This window comes from Corvus hawaiiensis, chromosome 6, assembly GCF_020740725.1.
Source record: "Corvus hawaiiensis isolate bCorHaw1 chromosome 6, bCorHaw1.pri.cur, whole genome shotgun sequence".
Taxonomy (NCBI): Eukaryota; Metazoa; Chordata; class Aves; order Passeriformes; family Corvidae; genus Corvus; species Corvus hawaiiensis.
The window spans coordinates 1,376,269-1,394,012 of record NC_063218.1 but is presented as its reverse complement, the minus strand read 5'-3'; the positions used below and the strand labels follow the sequence as shown (position 1 = coordinate 1,394,012).

Here is a 17,744-nt window from a genome sequence, read left to right as displayed (position 1 = left end):
TTTTATTGCTGTTCCTGCCTTTGGGAAATTAAATTAGACCAGGAATGGTGCTGGTTTAAAAATTCCCACTTTTCAGGGCTGATTCCTCCTGTGCTGCTTCTTCACAGCTCCGAGGTGAGGTTTGTTCCAGGCCTGTTCCTGGCTGTTTAAAACTGGTTCTAACCATCAGATGGATATGGGGAATATTTATGCTGAAAATAAAATTTCTGCTGATTTTGTCTTAAGGAATTCAGAGCTGGGAGCTTGAACTCCTGTCGGGAAAGGCTGGGAGAGCTGGGAATGTTCATCTGGAGAAGGGAAAGCTCCAGGGAGAGCTCCGAGCCCCTTGCAGGGCCTAAAGGGGCTCCAGGAGAGCTGGAGAGGGACTGGGGACAAGGCCTGGAGGGACAGGAGCCAGGGAATGGCTTCCCAGTGCCAGAGGGCAGGGCTGGATGGGAGATTGGGAATTGGGAATTGCTGGCTGGGAGGGTGGGGAGGGGCTGGGCTGGAATTGCCAGAGCAGCAGTGCCCAAGGCCAGGCTGGACATTGGGGCTGGGAGCAGCCTGGGACAGTGGGAGGTGTCCCTGCCCATGGAATGGGTGTCACTGGGTGGGATTTAAGGTCCCTTCCAGCCCAAACCATCCTGGAATTCTCAGATCTTTTCCTGGATGACTTTGACACCGAAGCTGCTCCTGCCCTTATCCACCCTCCCTGCTCCATGACTGAGCTGTGAACACCCACAGGAGCTCCTTTGGGAGGCCATGGCCTGGAATTTCTCAAGGTGTGATCAAAAATAATCCCCAGGCAGAGCTTTGCCCATTCCCATTTCCACAAAATGTGGACAATAAATCCAAATTCCCTCTCTTCCCAAAAATGTGCCGGCAAAATCAGACATATTAATTTGATCCAAGGAATTGCTGCCTGCTGGGCCTGCCTTGGGATGATTTTTGTTATGTAACCATAAATTCCTGCTATTTTCTTCCCAGCTTTAGTATCTGAGGTATTTTAACTCCTCTGTCTGCTTTCTTAAGGAAAGGAAACACACAGGAAAATCCTAAAGTTACTTCCGGGGATTTCTAACCCAGGTCTTTGTTTGGGTCAGATCCCATGGGAAAGGGAGGCACAGCAGGGAAGGAGAATCTGGCAGAGGATCAGGATGGTTGGGGTTGGGAGGGACCTTAAATCCCATCCCATCCCATCCCATCCCATCCCATCCCATCCCATCCCATCCCATCCCATTCCATGGGCAGGGACACCTCCCACTGTCCCAGGCTGCTCCCAGCCCCAATGTCCAGCCTGGCCTTGGGCACTGCCAGGGATCCAGGGGCAGCCCCAGCTGCTCTGGCAATTCCAGCCCAGCCCCTGCCCACCCTCCCAGCCAGCAATTCCTTCCCAAGATCCAACCTCAATTTCCCCTCTCAGTTTGAAGCCATCCTCCTGTCCTGTCATTCCAGTTCCTGAGGAATTGTCCCTCTCTGGTTCCCTGGAGCCCCTTCAGTTCCTGGGAAGTGCTCTGAGGTCTCCCTGGAACCTTCTCCTCTCCAGACTGATCAGCCCTGGTTTTCCCAGCCTGTTTCCATGTGATACCCTGAAAACATGAGCTTTCCATGCTCCTCAGGTTTCCCTGATCCTGGAGCAGAGCAGATCCCAGCTCTGGAGAGGGGAAGGAGGCTCTGGCAGGGACTGGGAACAAGCGATTGCCTCTCCTCATGTGTCCATGGGGAATACGGTCAGGGAGAGGTGCAGCCTCTCGTGGAATCACAGAACATCCTGAGCTGGAAGGGATCCACCAGGATCACCGAGTCCAACTCCTGGACTTGTCTTGGAGATCCTTTGGGTACTGAATTACCTGGTGGGACCTTGCTTCATCTGTTAGGAGCACACGGGGATTTGCTTTGGGATTTATTTGGTGGCCAAACGATTCAGCCATAAAACTGGGATACGTGACACCATCAGAACCCCAGGTGTGGATCCCAGAGCAGCTCAGGAGGCTCCAAATCCTCCTGCATGGAGCATTTATGGAAAAAGGAGTGTGGAGCACAGGGAATTTCCCTTTCTCAGGGGCACTGCTGGGCACAGCCCTTCATTTGTAACTCCCTGGAGCGGAAGGATGGGGACAACCTTGGATTTGGTCACAACCTGGATTTGGTCACCCTCAACTTCCTTGGGAATGTGCCACGGTCTGCCAAGACATTCCTGCACAGAAGGAACATTTTTCCCTCTCCATAAGAGCCCTCTGAAGAATATTCCGATGGGGATGCATTTCAGCTTTGGATTTGGCTTCGGAATCAAAGACCAAGATTCTTCCAGGTTTTTTCCTTTTCCAAGCATCCCTGTGTGTATTCCCTGGTCAACCTTTGGAGACACCAACACTCCAGGAGCTGCTTTCATTAAGTGTCCAATCATGGGATATTTAGGTTGGAAAAGCCCTCTCAGACCATCAAACCCAAGCATTCCCCAGCCCTGCCAAAGCCACCGCAGATCCGTGTCCCCAAGTGCCACATCCACACTTCCAGGATGGCGACTCCAGCACTTCCCTGGGCAGTTTGTTCCAAGAATATGTTTTCCGAGAGTGTGAAAAATGGTCCCAAATGTCCCTCAGAGGGTTTCTCTACTCCTGGAAGTTTATCCACCTGGACAAATCCACTTTTGGGCTGCCACTTCCATCTCCTCCATCACTGAGCTCAGTTTGGAGCAGCCGTGAACATCCTTGTGCTTTTCCATAGTGGTTCCTAAATGCAGCAGGAGCTTCACCTGGAGATCCCGGAGCAGCTCCATTCCTGCAGCTGCTCCAACCACCTCTGGCTCCCTCTGGCACCACGTGGAGCTGTTCCCTTCCCACACTTTGCCTGCCCCCAAAACCAGATTCCCATTTCTTCCCAATAAACGACAACAGTTAGTGACTCCCAGCATCTGAGGAGCGCCGGGTGGGTGCCTCCGGCTCTCCGATATTTCCTGGCAGCAGGATGAAAGTGAATTAAACCAGGGAGACTTTTCCAGAGCAGCCAGGAAGGGTGTGCAGCTCTGATCTCCGCAGTGGCTGCTCCCAGCAGGTGACAGCAGGTGACAGCCACGTCCCCGCAGCCGTGGTGACCTACAAAAGGAACAGCTCCTCTGTGGAGAACTCATAAAAATTCAGCTGGTCCCTGTAAACCAGAGAGCAGCTTGTTCCAGCTTGTTCCATAAAAGATTCAAGCTCCCACCTTTCCTTTATTCCCAGCCCCAGGAGCCTGTGGAGTCCGTGGGTTGGGAATGAGAAGCTCCTCAAACAGCCCCGAGCGGGTCATGGCTCCGTCGCTTCCTCCTGGTCACCCTCTGGATTGATTGGATTTTTAACTTGTGCTGTCACTCAGGGCTGAGTGGAGGCAGGGGGATTCAAACATCCACAGTGTGCCTCGGAAAGGGATTCCTGGGATGGCGGAGTGGGCACTGGGCAGAAAACAGAGCAGGGAATTCTCTGTCTGTGCCCCAAATCCCATAGCCCTGGATAAAGGGCTGAGGAGGAAGGGAGTGTGGATACATTTTATTGCCTTTCTGATTAAAGAATCCCAGAATCCCAAAGCGTTGTGGCTTGGAAGCCCAAATCCCATCCCATCTCACCCCTGCCATGGCAGGGACACCTCCCACTATCCCAGGCTGCTCCAAGCCTTGTCCAACCTGGCCTTGGACACTGCCAGGGATCCAGGGTCAACCACAGCTTCTCTGGGAACTCTATCCCAGCATGTCCCCACCCTCCCAGCCAGGAATTCCTTCCCAAGATCCCATCTAACCCTACTTTCTTCCAGTCTGAAGCCATTCCCCTTGTCCTGGCACTCCAGTCCTTTCCCCAAAGTCCCTCTCTCTGTCCCTGTGTTTAAAGTCGTTAAAAGCAAGCAAACAACCTCCTCCTCCCAGCTCTGAAATCCCCCAAATTCCCATTTATTCAGCAGACAGACTGAAGTGTCCTAATCCAGAGCTTCAAGGATTATTTCTCATCATCCCTCGGTGTGGAAAACCCGGAGGCAGAGCGGTTTCTATCCCAGTTCTCCCGGTTTTAGCAGATATCGGTGCTGCGGTTTGATTTCACTCTGATAAAAGGGATCCCTCTCTCGGTGACCAATTCCTGCCCCACCTCCAAACCCGGAGCTGTTTTCCACCTTGGAAGAGGATTGAGTTGTTGGCTCAGTGGCTTCCTCAGCCCAGCTTTCCCTGCAGTGTTCCCGTCTCTTTCACCCTCAGATCCCGGACAATAAATCTGGCTCAGGACCAGCTGTTCCTGACACCTGAATTTCTCAGCTGTCCATTTGTAGCCCATCAAAGCTGCATCTCAAATATTCTGCGTCCTTGGACTCCACATTCCTTATTCCTAAAGACTTGGGAATTTGTGTTTCTAAATAAAGGGGAAAGAAGAGAATTTTTGGTGTCTGTATCACAAAAAGCCAATTACACAACGTGATAAATGTTATAAAGCAATGAGAGAATAAAACTGGACGGGAGGAGCAAGTCCAGGAGGATCGTTGATCTAATCCTGCAAGAAGAAAGTCGATTGCACGCCCAGGATTGTTCTCCTGGATTAGGAATTGTTTAATTGGGAATGATTGTTCCCACTGTTAAATGGGCTTTAGAGCAGAAAAGGCAGGGAAAGTGATTTGTCATGCAACTGCCAAATCAGAGAATCATGGAATATCCTGAGCTGGAGGGATCCCAAGGATTATTCAGCCCAGCTCCTGTCCCTGCACAGACACCCCAACAGTCCCACCCTGTGCATCCCTGGGAATGGCATCCAAACCCTCTTGGAGCTTTGGCAGCCTTGGGAATGTGCCCATTCCCTGGGGAGCTGTTCCAGTGCTTATTCCACCCTCTGGGGGAGGAACCTTTCCCTGATATCCATCCCAAACCTCCTCAAGCACATCTGATTTTCCCCCCGTCCTGTTGCTGTTCCCTGGGAGCAGAGCCCAACTCTCACTCGGGACACTTTGGATCAGTCTGTCCCTGGCTCAAGCCAAGCCTCACCTGCCCAGTCTGGGCTGGGTTTGAGCTTTTGGTCCCAGTTGGATCTAGGGGAGCTGGGAACCATCTCTGCAGGACAGCCAGGAGCCGGGACCAGCTCCACATGGAAAGACACGTGAGGGTTTGGGGTTCGGCTGATTGGGTGTGGAAATATTAATGAGGGAGAGAGAGGAGGGGAAGTTTGTGAGGAGCAGCCGAGGGCACTGGGATTGTGTAGCTGGAGAGGAGGAGACTGAGAGGAGTCCTCGTTGTGGCCTTCAACGTCCTCCTGAGGGCAGCTCCAACCTCTGCTCCCTGTGACAGGGACAGCAGGGGGACATTCCAGGGAACGGCTGGAGCTGGGGCAGGGCGTTGCCTTTTGCCCAACCTGGAAGTGAAACTCAAGATAATTTTTAGTGTAGGAGGTAACATAAAAGTGGATCTTTATGGAAGGCCTTCAGGGGCAAAGATGTCCACAAAAACCCACCCGCACGGGGTGGATACAGTTTTTATAGGTTTTAGGAAATCAGAATAATTGATAAAAAGCACCAATTGAGAGGACAAGTGGTGATGGAATTCCCTCCCCAGGTCAAGCCCCTTCTCTGGAGGCCTCCCCTCGGCACTGGCTGTGCTCTGTCCATGAAATGCATCTCCAAGAGTTGTCCTCTGCCCTGGTGGCCAGGAAGAACCAAGATAGCACTGGGGCCTTGTACCTCCCAGGGCTTGGAGCTCTGGAATTTGTTTTGTCTTTCTGCCGAGGGAAAAGCTGTGGGAAATTACTGGGAAAACTGACCACTGATATAATAAACCACAAATACACGTGTGAATAATATCGAAAATATATAAAGAAAAAAGGCAAAACACAAAACTTCATCAAGAGCAGGGTCAGGCTGGAGGGAAAGGTTCTTTCCTCGGAGGGTGGGATAAGCACTGGAACAGCTCCCCAGGGATAGGGCACATTCCCAAGGCTGCCAAAGCTCCAGGAGCGTTTGGACACTGCTCCCAGGGTGGGATTGTTGAGGTCTCTGTGCAGGGCCAGACTGGAGGATCCTTGAGATGCTTTCCAGCTCAGGATATTCCATGATTCCACGATTCTCTGCCATCAAGGACAGAACATCCTTTACAGCTTGCCTGAATCACAGATATTTGCCACTGAGTCATTCCAAATCCATCCTTGGGAACAAAGATGACACAGGAGCCACCTCCCTGCTCAATTTTATGTTCCCACCTGGATAACTCTGCTTATATTCCAGTCAGAATTGTGAAAGAAAAGCAGGAATACAGCAAACACTCCCTGGGAGTTTTCCCTCTGTGGTGTGCAAATGGAATATTTGTCCGTGAGCTGAACAGTCCAATTTTAGATATAAAACTTCCAAAAAAATCTCTAAATTTTTTTAAGGAAAATCAATCCATGCGGTTATAAATTGCAAAGGAATGCCTTTAAACACCGCCATAGTTTTTTATGGAGTATCCAATGGATTAATTGACTTTGTCCTTAATTTTTTTGTCATCAATTAACATTGTCATTAATTAAAGAGGTCCTTGTCCAGCTCATGGAGTCAAGTCCAGAAGGAATTTGTGCTGGGAATCAATAGGCCAAGAACAATGGAGTGAGGAGCTGTTGATTCTTTATGAACATATCTGAGCATAGAAAGAATCAATCTTTAATCATCCCAGAGGATTGACTCTGGAGGAAATCCATCATTCCAAGGCTTCAAGAGAATATAATTTTCCAACAAAAGACATGGAATAAAAGACATGGAATAAACCCCCTTTTATTGGCAGCACCAGGGTGGTTCCAACCTTCTGGAATAAAAATCTGCCACATTTACGGCCCCCTTTTGCTTTGGTGTCACCTTTGGGAAGAAAGATTCCGAAATATTCCAAGGGAAAAAAGGAGTCCTGTCCCAGGGAAACCTCCTGTGCGCCAGGATGGATATGCTCTGCTTAATTAATTACAGGATAATGCAAACAAATGCTGCAGAAGCTGCTCCCATTTTCCCTCAGGGCTTCATAAATATTCCCAAACCATCGGAAAATTGTTATTCCAGCTTGGCTGAAGTCAATTCCTCACTGCTGGAAAACTGTAATTCCAGCTTGGCCAAAGTCAATTCCCCACCTGCGTTTCATCCTTATCTTTGGTAGGAAAAGGGCTTTGATTATGAGACTTTTTCCCCTTCAAAAATTCCTTTTCCAAGCAAATCTTGATTTTTATGGATATTCCAGCTCTGGACACAAGAATTGAGGTGCAGGGAGATGTTTTATGGTTGTGTTCCTTGTGGATTTTCTCGTGGAAGCCTCAATCTTGGCTTTTTCTCACGGCTCCTGTGCTGTGGGATGGGGGGAATATTCCATGGGTTTCCCTTTGCTTCCTGCACATCGTGCCTGCAATAAGGCAGGGAATCCACCAGGAATATTGGAAAATCCAATCCCAAATTGGGATGATTTACGCTTATTTATAATTTGAAGGGACTTTAGGCTCAGGGAATTTTGGGGAGTGGTGATGAGGGTTTGGCTTTTTCCCATTCAGAGGAACCAAAGTGATTCCCAGATGTCCAAGGGAATCAGCGTTGGGCTCTTCCTGCTTGGAATCAGAGCATCTCCAGTTTGGGGCTGGGAGTTTCCACCACCGCAAGGCATTGTAGGAATTAAATCTCATTTTTAGGGTGCCTCGGGCTCCATTTGTTTTCAATTCTTTCCATCTTTTCCAGCCCAGGCTGTTGGTGTTTCCCAGGTTTGGGAAGCAGCTCCTGGAGTGATGGCTCCATTTCACTGCTGGGTTGATTTTCCAAGTGGGAAAACCAAAGTTGGATGCGGCAGATCCTGAAATTATTTCTTTCTATATTTCTGTGTTTATATAGTTCTAGATTGATTGATTGATTGAGTGATACATTTATTTCTATATTTCTATATTGATATTTATTTCTATATTTATTTGTTTCTAAATTTATTTATTTCTGTATTTTTAAAACTTTATTTATTTCTATGTTCATTTTTTCTGTATTTCTATATGTCTATATTGATACATTTATTTATTTCTATATTTTTATATTGATACATTTCTGTATTTCTGTATTTCTATATATACTTCTATATTTCTATATTTCTATATTTATTTTTATTTGTATTTTTTCTATTTTTATTTACTTCTGTATTTTTATTTATTTAATTCTATGTTTATTTATTTATATATTTTTATATATCTATTTCTATACTGATATATTGATATATATTGATATATGTCTATATTTCTATATTTCTATATTTCTATTTATTTATATATTTATTTGTTTCTATATTTATTTATTTCTATATTTTAAAAAAATTATTGATTTCTATATTTATTCCTATATTTCTATGTTTATTTTTATTTATATATTTTTATATTTATTTATTTCTCTATTTCATTTATTTAATTCTATATTTATTTATATATCTATTTATTTCTCTATTTTTTCTATATTTATTTATTTATATATTGATATATTTATTTATTTCTATATTTCTATTTTCCTCTATCAATATTTGTTTATCTATTTCTTTCTTTCTCTTTCTTTATATATATATTTTAATTTATGTATTCTATATTTTTTCTATATTTATTTATTTCTATATTTTTATTTCTTTCTATATTTCTTTCTATATTTCAATATTTCTTTCTTTCTATACTTATTTATTCAACAGGAGAGCTGGAAAATCAGGCTTTCCTATCCAAACTTGGTTGTTGCTTTCTATCCAACACAGAGACAATTTTGTGATGTTTTGGACTTTTATTTTCCCCCTGGTTTCCATGGTGAAAAATAAGGATTAGAACAGAGCTGGTGTTGATTGCAAGGGAAAAAAACCCAAAAATCTGTGTTGCTTCCTATGGAGAAATATCAATATCCAACGCTGGCTTTGGAGGGATCCTCCCGAAAGGAAAAATCCAATTGTTTTTCTCTTAGAAAGGAGAAAATAATGGATATTTTTATTGCTGCTGTTTGGGGGGTGGAAAAAGGGCAAGAATTCAAAGCAGAGGCTGAAGTTGGTAGGAATTGGTTTTGGGAATTGCAAATTTTCCTCGTTAATTATTGACATTCTTTGGGAAATCTCTGTTTCTGTGGCTCCTTATCCAAAGATGAGGTAGAATAGGGAATATTTTAAATCTTTATCCTACAGTGCTCACAAATATTATTGCCATAATGACTTCAAATGCGGCTTAAAAAGCTTAATTATATTTATTTTTTACAAAAATAATGTATTTTTTAACGTTGGAATTGAGTTTTCTCCAGACTTTTATGGTTCTCTAATGCTTAATTCTGTGGACGGGCCGGACACAATCATGAAATGATATTTTTGGGGCTTAAATGGTTTTAATCTCCTTGTGAAGATTCCTTGTGTTCAACTGGATAATTTCATTTTTAAGAATGAAATGAAATAAAAATTGGGGTCCATGGCAAGGAATAAACAACTTTAATCCCAATGGAAGTAAAATCTGGGAATTTTCCCTTCGGGCCTGCAGCCTCCATGAGTGCATTGACATCACTTAAATATTTTGGGGATCTGTTAAGGCAAAATTAAAAATAAAGAGATATTTGAATTCCCCTTTTTGGGCTGAATTAGCTCCATAAAAATGCATTCTCTGTTTGTGGATCCTAGAAATTCCTGTTTATAATTCCCAACTAAAAATCAAATATTTCTTCCAGATAAAATTGGCTTTGTTATAAAGATCAGAGAAATCATACCAGGAACAGCATTGGGTGCCTTGCTGTGCTCGTGATCCATAAAAATAAGGAGATTTCATGGAATCTTGGAATGCTTTAGGTTGGAAAAGCCCCCTGAGGTCAAACCCAACCATTCCCAGCACTGCCAAGGCCAGCACCAATCCTGTCCCCAAGTGCCACCTCCACAGGGCTTGAAATCCCTCCAAGGATGGTGACTCCACTGCCCTTTTCCAATATTTTCCAACTTTTCCATGGAGAAATTTCCCCTTGTTCTCATGTAAAATACTTGAACATAAAAGCATTGGTATTTTTGCTCTGAATTTAAAGCTTGGAGCTGTTAAAATTCCTGCAAATTCCGATTTTTTGGGATGAAATATGGTAAATTTAGGACCATTTCAGGTCTATTTTTTATTGCAGCAGCAAAATAAATTTAGGAATAAAAACTCTTCCATCCTTCATGAACTCTGCCATGGAAAACACATCCTAGGGAAGAATTCCAGGGCTCTGACAGGGGTAGGATCCTTGTGGAACATCTCCTTTGAGCATCGCTGCTCCTGCACTGTGGGCTTGGGATGGGGGGAATATTCCACGGGTTTCCCTTTGTTTCCTGCACATCGTGCCTGCAATAAGGCAGGGAATCCGCCAGGAATATTGGAAAATCCAATCCCAAATTGGGATGATTTCTGCTTATTTATACTTTGAAGGAACTTTAGGGACAATGTGGGGCTGGGTTCGTGCCGCCTCCTTAATTAGATTTTATTTTGTCTTTTCATCGCTTGTTATATTAAAAGAAATTGGGTTAATAAAAGAAATTGGATTTGGATGTTGATAACGCTGCCAATAAATCCCAAATCAATAAATCCCAAAAACCTGTGCTTCCCTTTTTTTTTCCGTAGGAGCCTTTGTTGGCTCATTTTGGGTTCCATTGTTGGAAAATCATCCGTCTTTGGATTACAACCATTCTTTTGGATTTTGGTGGTAATTAAGCACTGAGGTCATTAACGAGCAGCCTATTTCCTTCTCACTCATCAACAAAATTGGAATGCTTGGAATTCCAACTCCATCCCAGAGTGCTCTTATTACCTCCAAATTATGCCCCAAAAATCAGCACTAAAACCCTGTTACCTTAACGAGGAGATGGATCCCACCCCATGGACCCAGGGAATTCCCATCCCAGATGACTCCTCCTGCACTGCACTTGGCCAATGTTATTTTAAATTCATGGATGGAATAGGGATACAAATCCTGAGGGTTGATTTATGTCCTCTTATTTCAAGGAATTCCATTTGAGGGGGAGAAAATCCAGCCTCGGGAAACTGATGGGATTTTGAAAGGGAAGTGAAGGGTTATTTAGGATTTTGACAAGTGGGTTGGAAGTGTAAAAAGCAGCTTTTTAAAGAACTCGAGACTTCAGGGAGGTTTTTAAAATGTCACGGCATCCCCTGGGTGTTTCTGTGTCACCACAAACTGGTCCTTGGTCCTTTGCTGAAATCTCTGCCTGGTGAGCATCCCAAATCCTCAGGAATTGGGGAAACTCCACGCTTTTCCTGCCCCAAAACACATCCAAGGGCCATTGGATTTCTGTGGGGAGGGGATGGGCAGCCGGCAGGGAGAAGTGGCCTTTGGAAGAAATATTCCCGATTTTGGGTGGCGTTTGTTGCAGAAATTCTCCACAGTGGGATAATCCAGGAGGTTCACTCTGGTTCTTTTGGAAGTTTGAAGGGTGCCCAGCTCTGCTCCCACTGGTTTTTAAGGTGAAGACAAATTTATCCCAAAATCTCTGCTATTTGGATCCTTCTGTTGATTTTAGGCCGGACAATTTTGAAAGGAAAAAGAAGGTTCTTTCAGATTTTGAAAAGTAAATTTTACATCTAAAAATCAGATTTTTAAAGAAATTGAGAATTTGAAATTTTAAAATGTCACAGCCCCTGCTGGGTGCTTCTGTGTCACCACAAACCCCCTTGGTCCTTTGCTGTAATCCCTGCCTGGTGAGCATCCCAAATCCTCAGGAATTGAGGGAACTCCACGCTTTTCCTGCCCCAAAACACATCCAAGGCCCATTGGACCTCTGGAAGAAATATTCCCGATTTTTGGTGGTGTTTGTTGCAGAAATTCTGCACAGTGGGATAATTCAGGAGGTTCATTCCTTGTCATATCTCTAATTCTTTTGGAATTTCGAAGGGTGCCCAGCTCTGCTTTCTAAGGTGGAGACAAATCCCAAAACCTCTGATATTTGAATCCTTTGGATTCCAGGCTGGCCAGCAGCGCTGGTGGGAGCAGGAAATCACGGTGAACGGGAATATCCAGAAGGGGGAATTGATCACCTACAACCTGACGGAGCTCATCAAGCCCGAGGCCTACGAGGTCCGCCTGACGCCCATCACCCGCTTTGGGGAGGGGGACTCCACCATTCGGGTCATCAAATACAGTGGTAAGGACTTGATATCCAAGGAAATGTGAGTTGGGAATGCTCCGGGCTCTGGGAATGGTGTGGTCGTTCCCAATCCTGGAATAACGTGTTGAGCATGGTCATCCCAAAAGGAGCATCTGAGAAATGGGAGAGAGGAAAAAATTCACCTTTTGGATGATCCATAACAATAAAAACACCCAACCAAAATAATTCCTGACATCCAAACCCCAAAATCACATCCATTTTTTTGAGGAAAATAAGGAAAATTTAATTAAATTCATGCCAAATAATGACATAATAATGACATCGTTTTGCTGTCTTCATAAAAGAGCAGATTTCAAGTTGATTCTTGTTTTGAAGGATGAGTTTTGAAGAAACAGCTGTGAACAAAGTTGGGGTTTTTCCCCAGAATGAGCAGTTTTTACTTTCATATGAATTATTTTCTTTAAAAACAGTGACTGTTTGTAGTCTCGTGTAAGATGATATAATCTATAAATTTATATAAGAAATAATGCCAGGGCGTTTATCAATTTCCCTCTAAAAGGTCGCTGGGACAAAGATTTATCCACTTCAGTTTAACAAGAAACACACAGTATCCATCCATCCTGCTTCCCATATTCCCAGGAATTCAATCCTCTGTTAAATTCCTGAAAATCCCTATTTTGGGGGGATTTATTTAATGGATAACTGAATTTCTTCTTTTTGTTTTGTTTTTCTGCTGTGGGAAGTGTCACCGTCACCACATCCATGCCGTTGCACCTAAAAACAGTGGGGAAAACCATTCAACCCAAGATTTCTTGCCCAAAACAGATCACCCAACCCCAAAACCCACCACCCAGCTGAAATTCCAGCAGGTTTTCTCCTCCTTGCTCAGGGAACAGCAGGAAAATTCAGGAATATCTGTGCTGGCTCTAACCAAGCCCAGCCATTCCTGACACTTTGTGCTCCTCCGGCGGCAGAAATTCCCTCCCTGCAGGGCCAGCACCATCCTGAGTGGGGCACGGATTTTCCAGGCATTTCAGTCAGCTTTGGGAACGTAGGGCCTCAATTTTCCATGAATTTCCCTTTCTGGCTGATTTCTCTGGATACTTTTGTGTCATGGATGCAGCAATCGCCCCTGAGCCATCACACGTTGTCCTGCAGCTGTGTTGCTCCAAAACTGGAATTTTGGGGGTTTTTTTCCTGGTTGTTTTGGGGTTTTTTTCCCAAATTTTTGATGCTGGATAAATTCAGCTTCACCACCTTCATTTTCTTGTCTGCTTTTGTCCCTCGGTGTGACACAGAGCGTTGGTTTTTGTGAACAATCCAAACCGTGAGACTCCAGGTGACACCTGATGATATTTTCCACCCAAACCCATGAATTTAGTTCCAAATCAAGCCTCAGTCAATGCAGCTCCCAGCAATTGCAGCTAATTCCAGGTTCAATCACTCAGGGAGCTCATGAAATTGAGGGTTTTTGGAGAATCAGAGGTAATTCCTAGGTAAAAGATGTGAAAATTGGGTTTCTTAGGGAGATTGCGCTGGAGCGAATTGCTGCTCCCGTTTCAGGATAAAGTGGTGCTGATTTAGAGCTGGTTTGAAAACTCCAGACTGAATTCAGTATTTGGCTGAATCTTAGGCTGGGATTAAAGCAAGGAAGGGCAGCAGGAAATCCTCGAGTGATGCTCTGGCATTGCCAGATGTCCCCGTTAATTGGAGATAAAATTAAATTTGGAGCTTTCCATGAATAAAATGCAATTCCAGCCCGGAGCTGAGCCTCCTTCGGCTTCCCACACGTGTGGGGTCTGTGGCAGGAGGGCTTTTTCCTAAATCATCCATCCTCACATTTCTCCTTCTGCAAACAGAGCCATGGAATAATTCCTCCTTCCAGCCCATTCCCAGGTTTTAGCATTGCACAGATCCCTCTGGATTAACTTGGGAAGCCATTCCCATGCTTGGGATATTGGGGACACTGTGAAGGTTTGGCTTTCACTCTGTTCCAGCCTCTTAAGGTGTGAAGTAGATGAATTTTGATATTCAACAAGGGGAAATTTAGGATAATCCGAATATTGATGAATTCGAATTTTTTTCTTTGCATTGATTTGATTTTTCCCCTCTTTTCCAGCTCCGGTGAATCCACACCTCCGTAAGTATTTGAAATATTTCTCTTTTTATCTTTCACGTCATGAAGAGCTGTCCTTGCAATCGTTGTCCCTCAGAGCTCAAAAGTGAATTTTGAGTATTTTATTTCCAGTTGCAGCCCGTGGGTGGCAGGAAGCACCTGGAGGTGTCTATTGTGATTCCTCTTGTTCCAGCAAGGATAAAGGAAGGGAAATCACAGCTCCAGCTCATCTTTCCCACTGCCCCAGAGAGTTCATCCAAAGGAATTCCTTCTCTATGGATTCTGTTATCCTTAGGGAGCAAATCCCCCTGTTTTCTAAAGGGAGGACAGCCATGATCTTGGGAAGTGTCACTGTCACCACATCCATGCTGTTGCACCTAAAAACAGTGGGGAAAACCATTCAACCCAAGATTTCTTGCCCAAAACAGATCACCCAACCCCAAAACCCACCACCCAGTTGAAATTCCAGCAGGTTTTCCCCTCCCTGCTCAGGGAACAGCAGGAAAATTCAGGAATATCTGTGCTGGCTCTAACCAAGCCCAGCCATTCCTGACACTTTGTGCTCCTCCAGCAGCAGAAATTCCCTCCCTGCAGGGCCAGCACCACCCTGAGTGGGGCACGGATTTTCCAGGCATTTCAGTCAGATTTGGGCCGTTCCAGGTCCTCCCCACCCTCCCAGCTAGCAATTCCCAATTCCCAGTATCCCATCCAGCCCTGCCCTCTGGCACTGGGAAACCATTCCCTGTGTCCTGTCCCTCCAGGCCTTGTCCCCAGTCCCTCTCCAGCTCTCCTGGAGCCCCTTGAGGCCCTGCAAGCTTCTCTAAGGTCTCCCCAGAGCCTTCTCTTGTGGTTCTGGAGTTATTTCTGTGCTTTCCGGGGTAGTCAGGAGCTCCTCTGCAGAGTGAAACCAAAAGGAAGGAAGTTCTTCCCCACAGAGATCCAGGAATCACGGATCCCTTGCACAGAGAAATGTGGAGACCCCAAGCGGAACCTGGTTCTCCCCAAATTCTCGGGACACAGCTCCTCAGGCATGACTGGAAATGCAAACTCGGACACGATCAGGCACAGGATGTCCCAGGCTGGAGATGGCTTCAGTTCCACTTTGTTCTTCCTCTTTTCCATGAGCACCAAATCCCTACAAACATGCAGGCAGGAGTCTGGGATGGAGCTTTGGCATATCCCAGTAAAACCACCCTATTCCTACAAATTTTCCCTTCCCTGCTCCATCATGTTCTCCCAAACCCCAACAAATCCATATTTTTGTGTCCCCAAATATTCTTGGTTTTAATGACTCATCCCAAAAATACTCCTGCCTAAGGAACGAGGTCCAGTCTCCCATTTTTCCTGCTGCAGGGCAGCGCCACCAGGCAGGACCAGGCTCTGCTCCATCCCTCGGACTCAACTTTAAGCCTTTGTGTAAATGTTAAACTTATTTGCAGAAGATCTTGTCCAACTCGTCGATAATTAAGCAGGGCTTAGCTCCAAGCTCGCAGGAGCTGCAGGAACCTCTCCCATGGAGCCTAACGAGCAGGGAATGAGACTCTTGCTAATTAATATATTAAATCTAGGCAGCTATGGGAAGAAAAAGTGCAATCCCAAGTGCCTCTCGCTTCTCTAGGATTTGAAGATCTCAAATGGATTTTCCGAAAGTCTTGTAGGCTCCTCGTGGAATTTGGGTGGGAATGGGAATAGGGGGTCAGTCGGCTCAAGGGAGGGATGGGAAAGTTTTTCCCCCAAAGCTGCAGGGTCCCCAGGGTCACTCCTCTGAGGTGACCAAAGCCATGGCAGAATTCTGCTTTGCTTATTTTCCCTGATGATTTTTGGAGTGGAATCCCTTGGTAGTGAAGAAATCCTGGTCTGCATCCCAGCTCCATCCCCCAAGGCCACCACTGTCCCACGGCCCCAAATGCCACATCCATATGGAATTGAAATCCTGCCAGGGATGGGCACTCCAAACCTCCCTGGGCAGCCCCTGCCAAGGCCTGAGCACCCTTTCCATGGGGAAATTCCTGCTGCTGTCCACCCTGAGCCTGCCCTGGCCCAGCCTGAGGCCGTTCCCTCTCCTCCTGTCCCTGTTCCCTGCCAGCAGAGCCCGACCCCCCTGGCTGCCCCCTCCTGTCAGGGACTTGTGCAGAGCCACAAGGTCCCCCCTGAGCCTCCTTTGCTCCAGCCTGAGCCCCTTTCCAGCTCCCTCAGGAATTCTCCAGCCCCTTCCCAGCTCCCTTTTTCCTACAAAATCCCTGTTGTTCCTAAAGTTGTTTGGCCACTTTCTGATTTTACTGATGCTGTGTGAACGAAGAGGAGGAGCTCTATCCAACCAGGACAAGATTCCTGCACTGGAAACTGAAGTCATGCTCTTCCTGCTTTGACTCTGGAATAATCCCATTCCCTAAACCCTTCTTTTTTATGCAATTTCTGCGATACCCAAGCAAGAAGCATCAAAAGACTTCAGTTCTGAGGTGGAGCCTCACGTCTCCACTTCATTTGTTACCACCTTACAGAGACCATTTAACGTGAGCCAGAAGGATTTTAGCTCAATTTGTACAACTGGATGTCACCCCTGAATAATGGGAGAGAGGACATGTTCGGGACTCACATCCAACTTGGATTTTATGGGAAAAGACGACACAAATGAAAGGTTTCACCTCCAGAACAGCTTCAGCTTTTGCCCTAATTAGCAAGGAAATTATGAAGGACCTGAATCCATTTCCAGAGCTGCCACTGCCCTGACAAAAACCAGCACTCTCATTAATGTTAATTAGCACCATCGTTAGGGCCATTGCTGGAGCACCTGTGGAAGAGTTGCTTGTTCCTCCTGCCCTCCTGCTCGTTAATTAACAGATCAAGACCATCCAGATCTATTTAAGAGCTCCTCCAAAAGTCTGGAGTAAAGCCTGAGGAGCTTTTTCCCAATTTTCTTCATCTGTTGTTTTTTAGGGAGTGTTCAGTGCCAAGAGCATTTAGCACTAACCTTTTCCAAGGTATTCCACATGAAATCAATGTTTGCCTATTAAATAAAAGGCAAGCTTTGACTTTTTTTTTCCCCATCTGGCCTGAATATTTATTTTATTTTAGTTTTTTTTCTTAACCTGAGGAAAAAATCTTTTGTTCTGCTGATGTGGAATTTCTTAATGAAGCTCTGAGGGCACAAGAAGTTGATGCAGCTTTTAAGGCACTGGAGGGGCAGCGCAGAAAGTGCTGAATGGCTGAAAATTCCTTGTGTTGGTTCACTTTGCTCCAGGACTGGATCCAGGAATCAAAACTTTTCTCCTTTACTTATATTTTGCCTTTTCATTCCATCACTTTGTGTAGAAGCAGCAACTTCTGTGCTACAGGAAGGGGTTGGGTAAATGGAGGCGGAAGGAAAATCCACAAAATGTGGGGTAAACCAGAATTTGGAGCTCAAGTGGTGTAAAAGGAATTCTTGGAGATGAGAGGCACAGCTGGCACTTTGTTCAGAGAGCTTTCTTTGAGTCCTGGAGAATTCCAAGAGCTTTGGCAGGGTCTTGGCATTCCCTTCCCAGTCTTGAGATAAAGATGTCGATCTGTCAGCTTCTCTCCTGAAGGGTTTGGGTGTAATCA

The 17,744-nt window shown here is 45.4% G+C and overlaps 1 protein-coding gene across 3 annotated transcripts in view; it reads left to right on the top strand.

Moving 5' to 3' along the window:
- The window catches only part of MDGA2 (MAM domain containing glycosylphosphatidylinositol anchor 2), a 233,286-nt gene that overhangs the window by 189,340 nt on the left and 26,202 nt on the right, over positions 1-17,744 (top strand). For all 3 annotated transcript variants that reach the window (XM_048307676.1, XM_048307674.1, XM_048307677.1), the window contains 2 exons: positions 11,905-12,082; positions 14,166-14,186. In XM_048307676.1, coding sequence (XP_048163633.1) covers positions 11,905-12,082; positions 14,166-14,186 — 199 coding nt within the window. The remainder of the gene's footprint in view (positions 1-11,904; positions 12,083-14,165; positions 14,187-17,744) is intronic.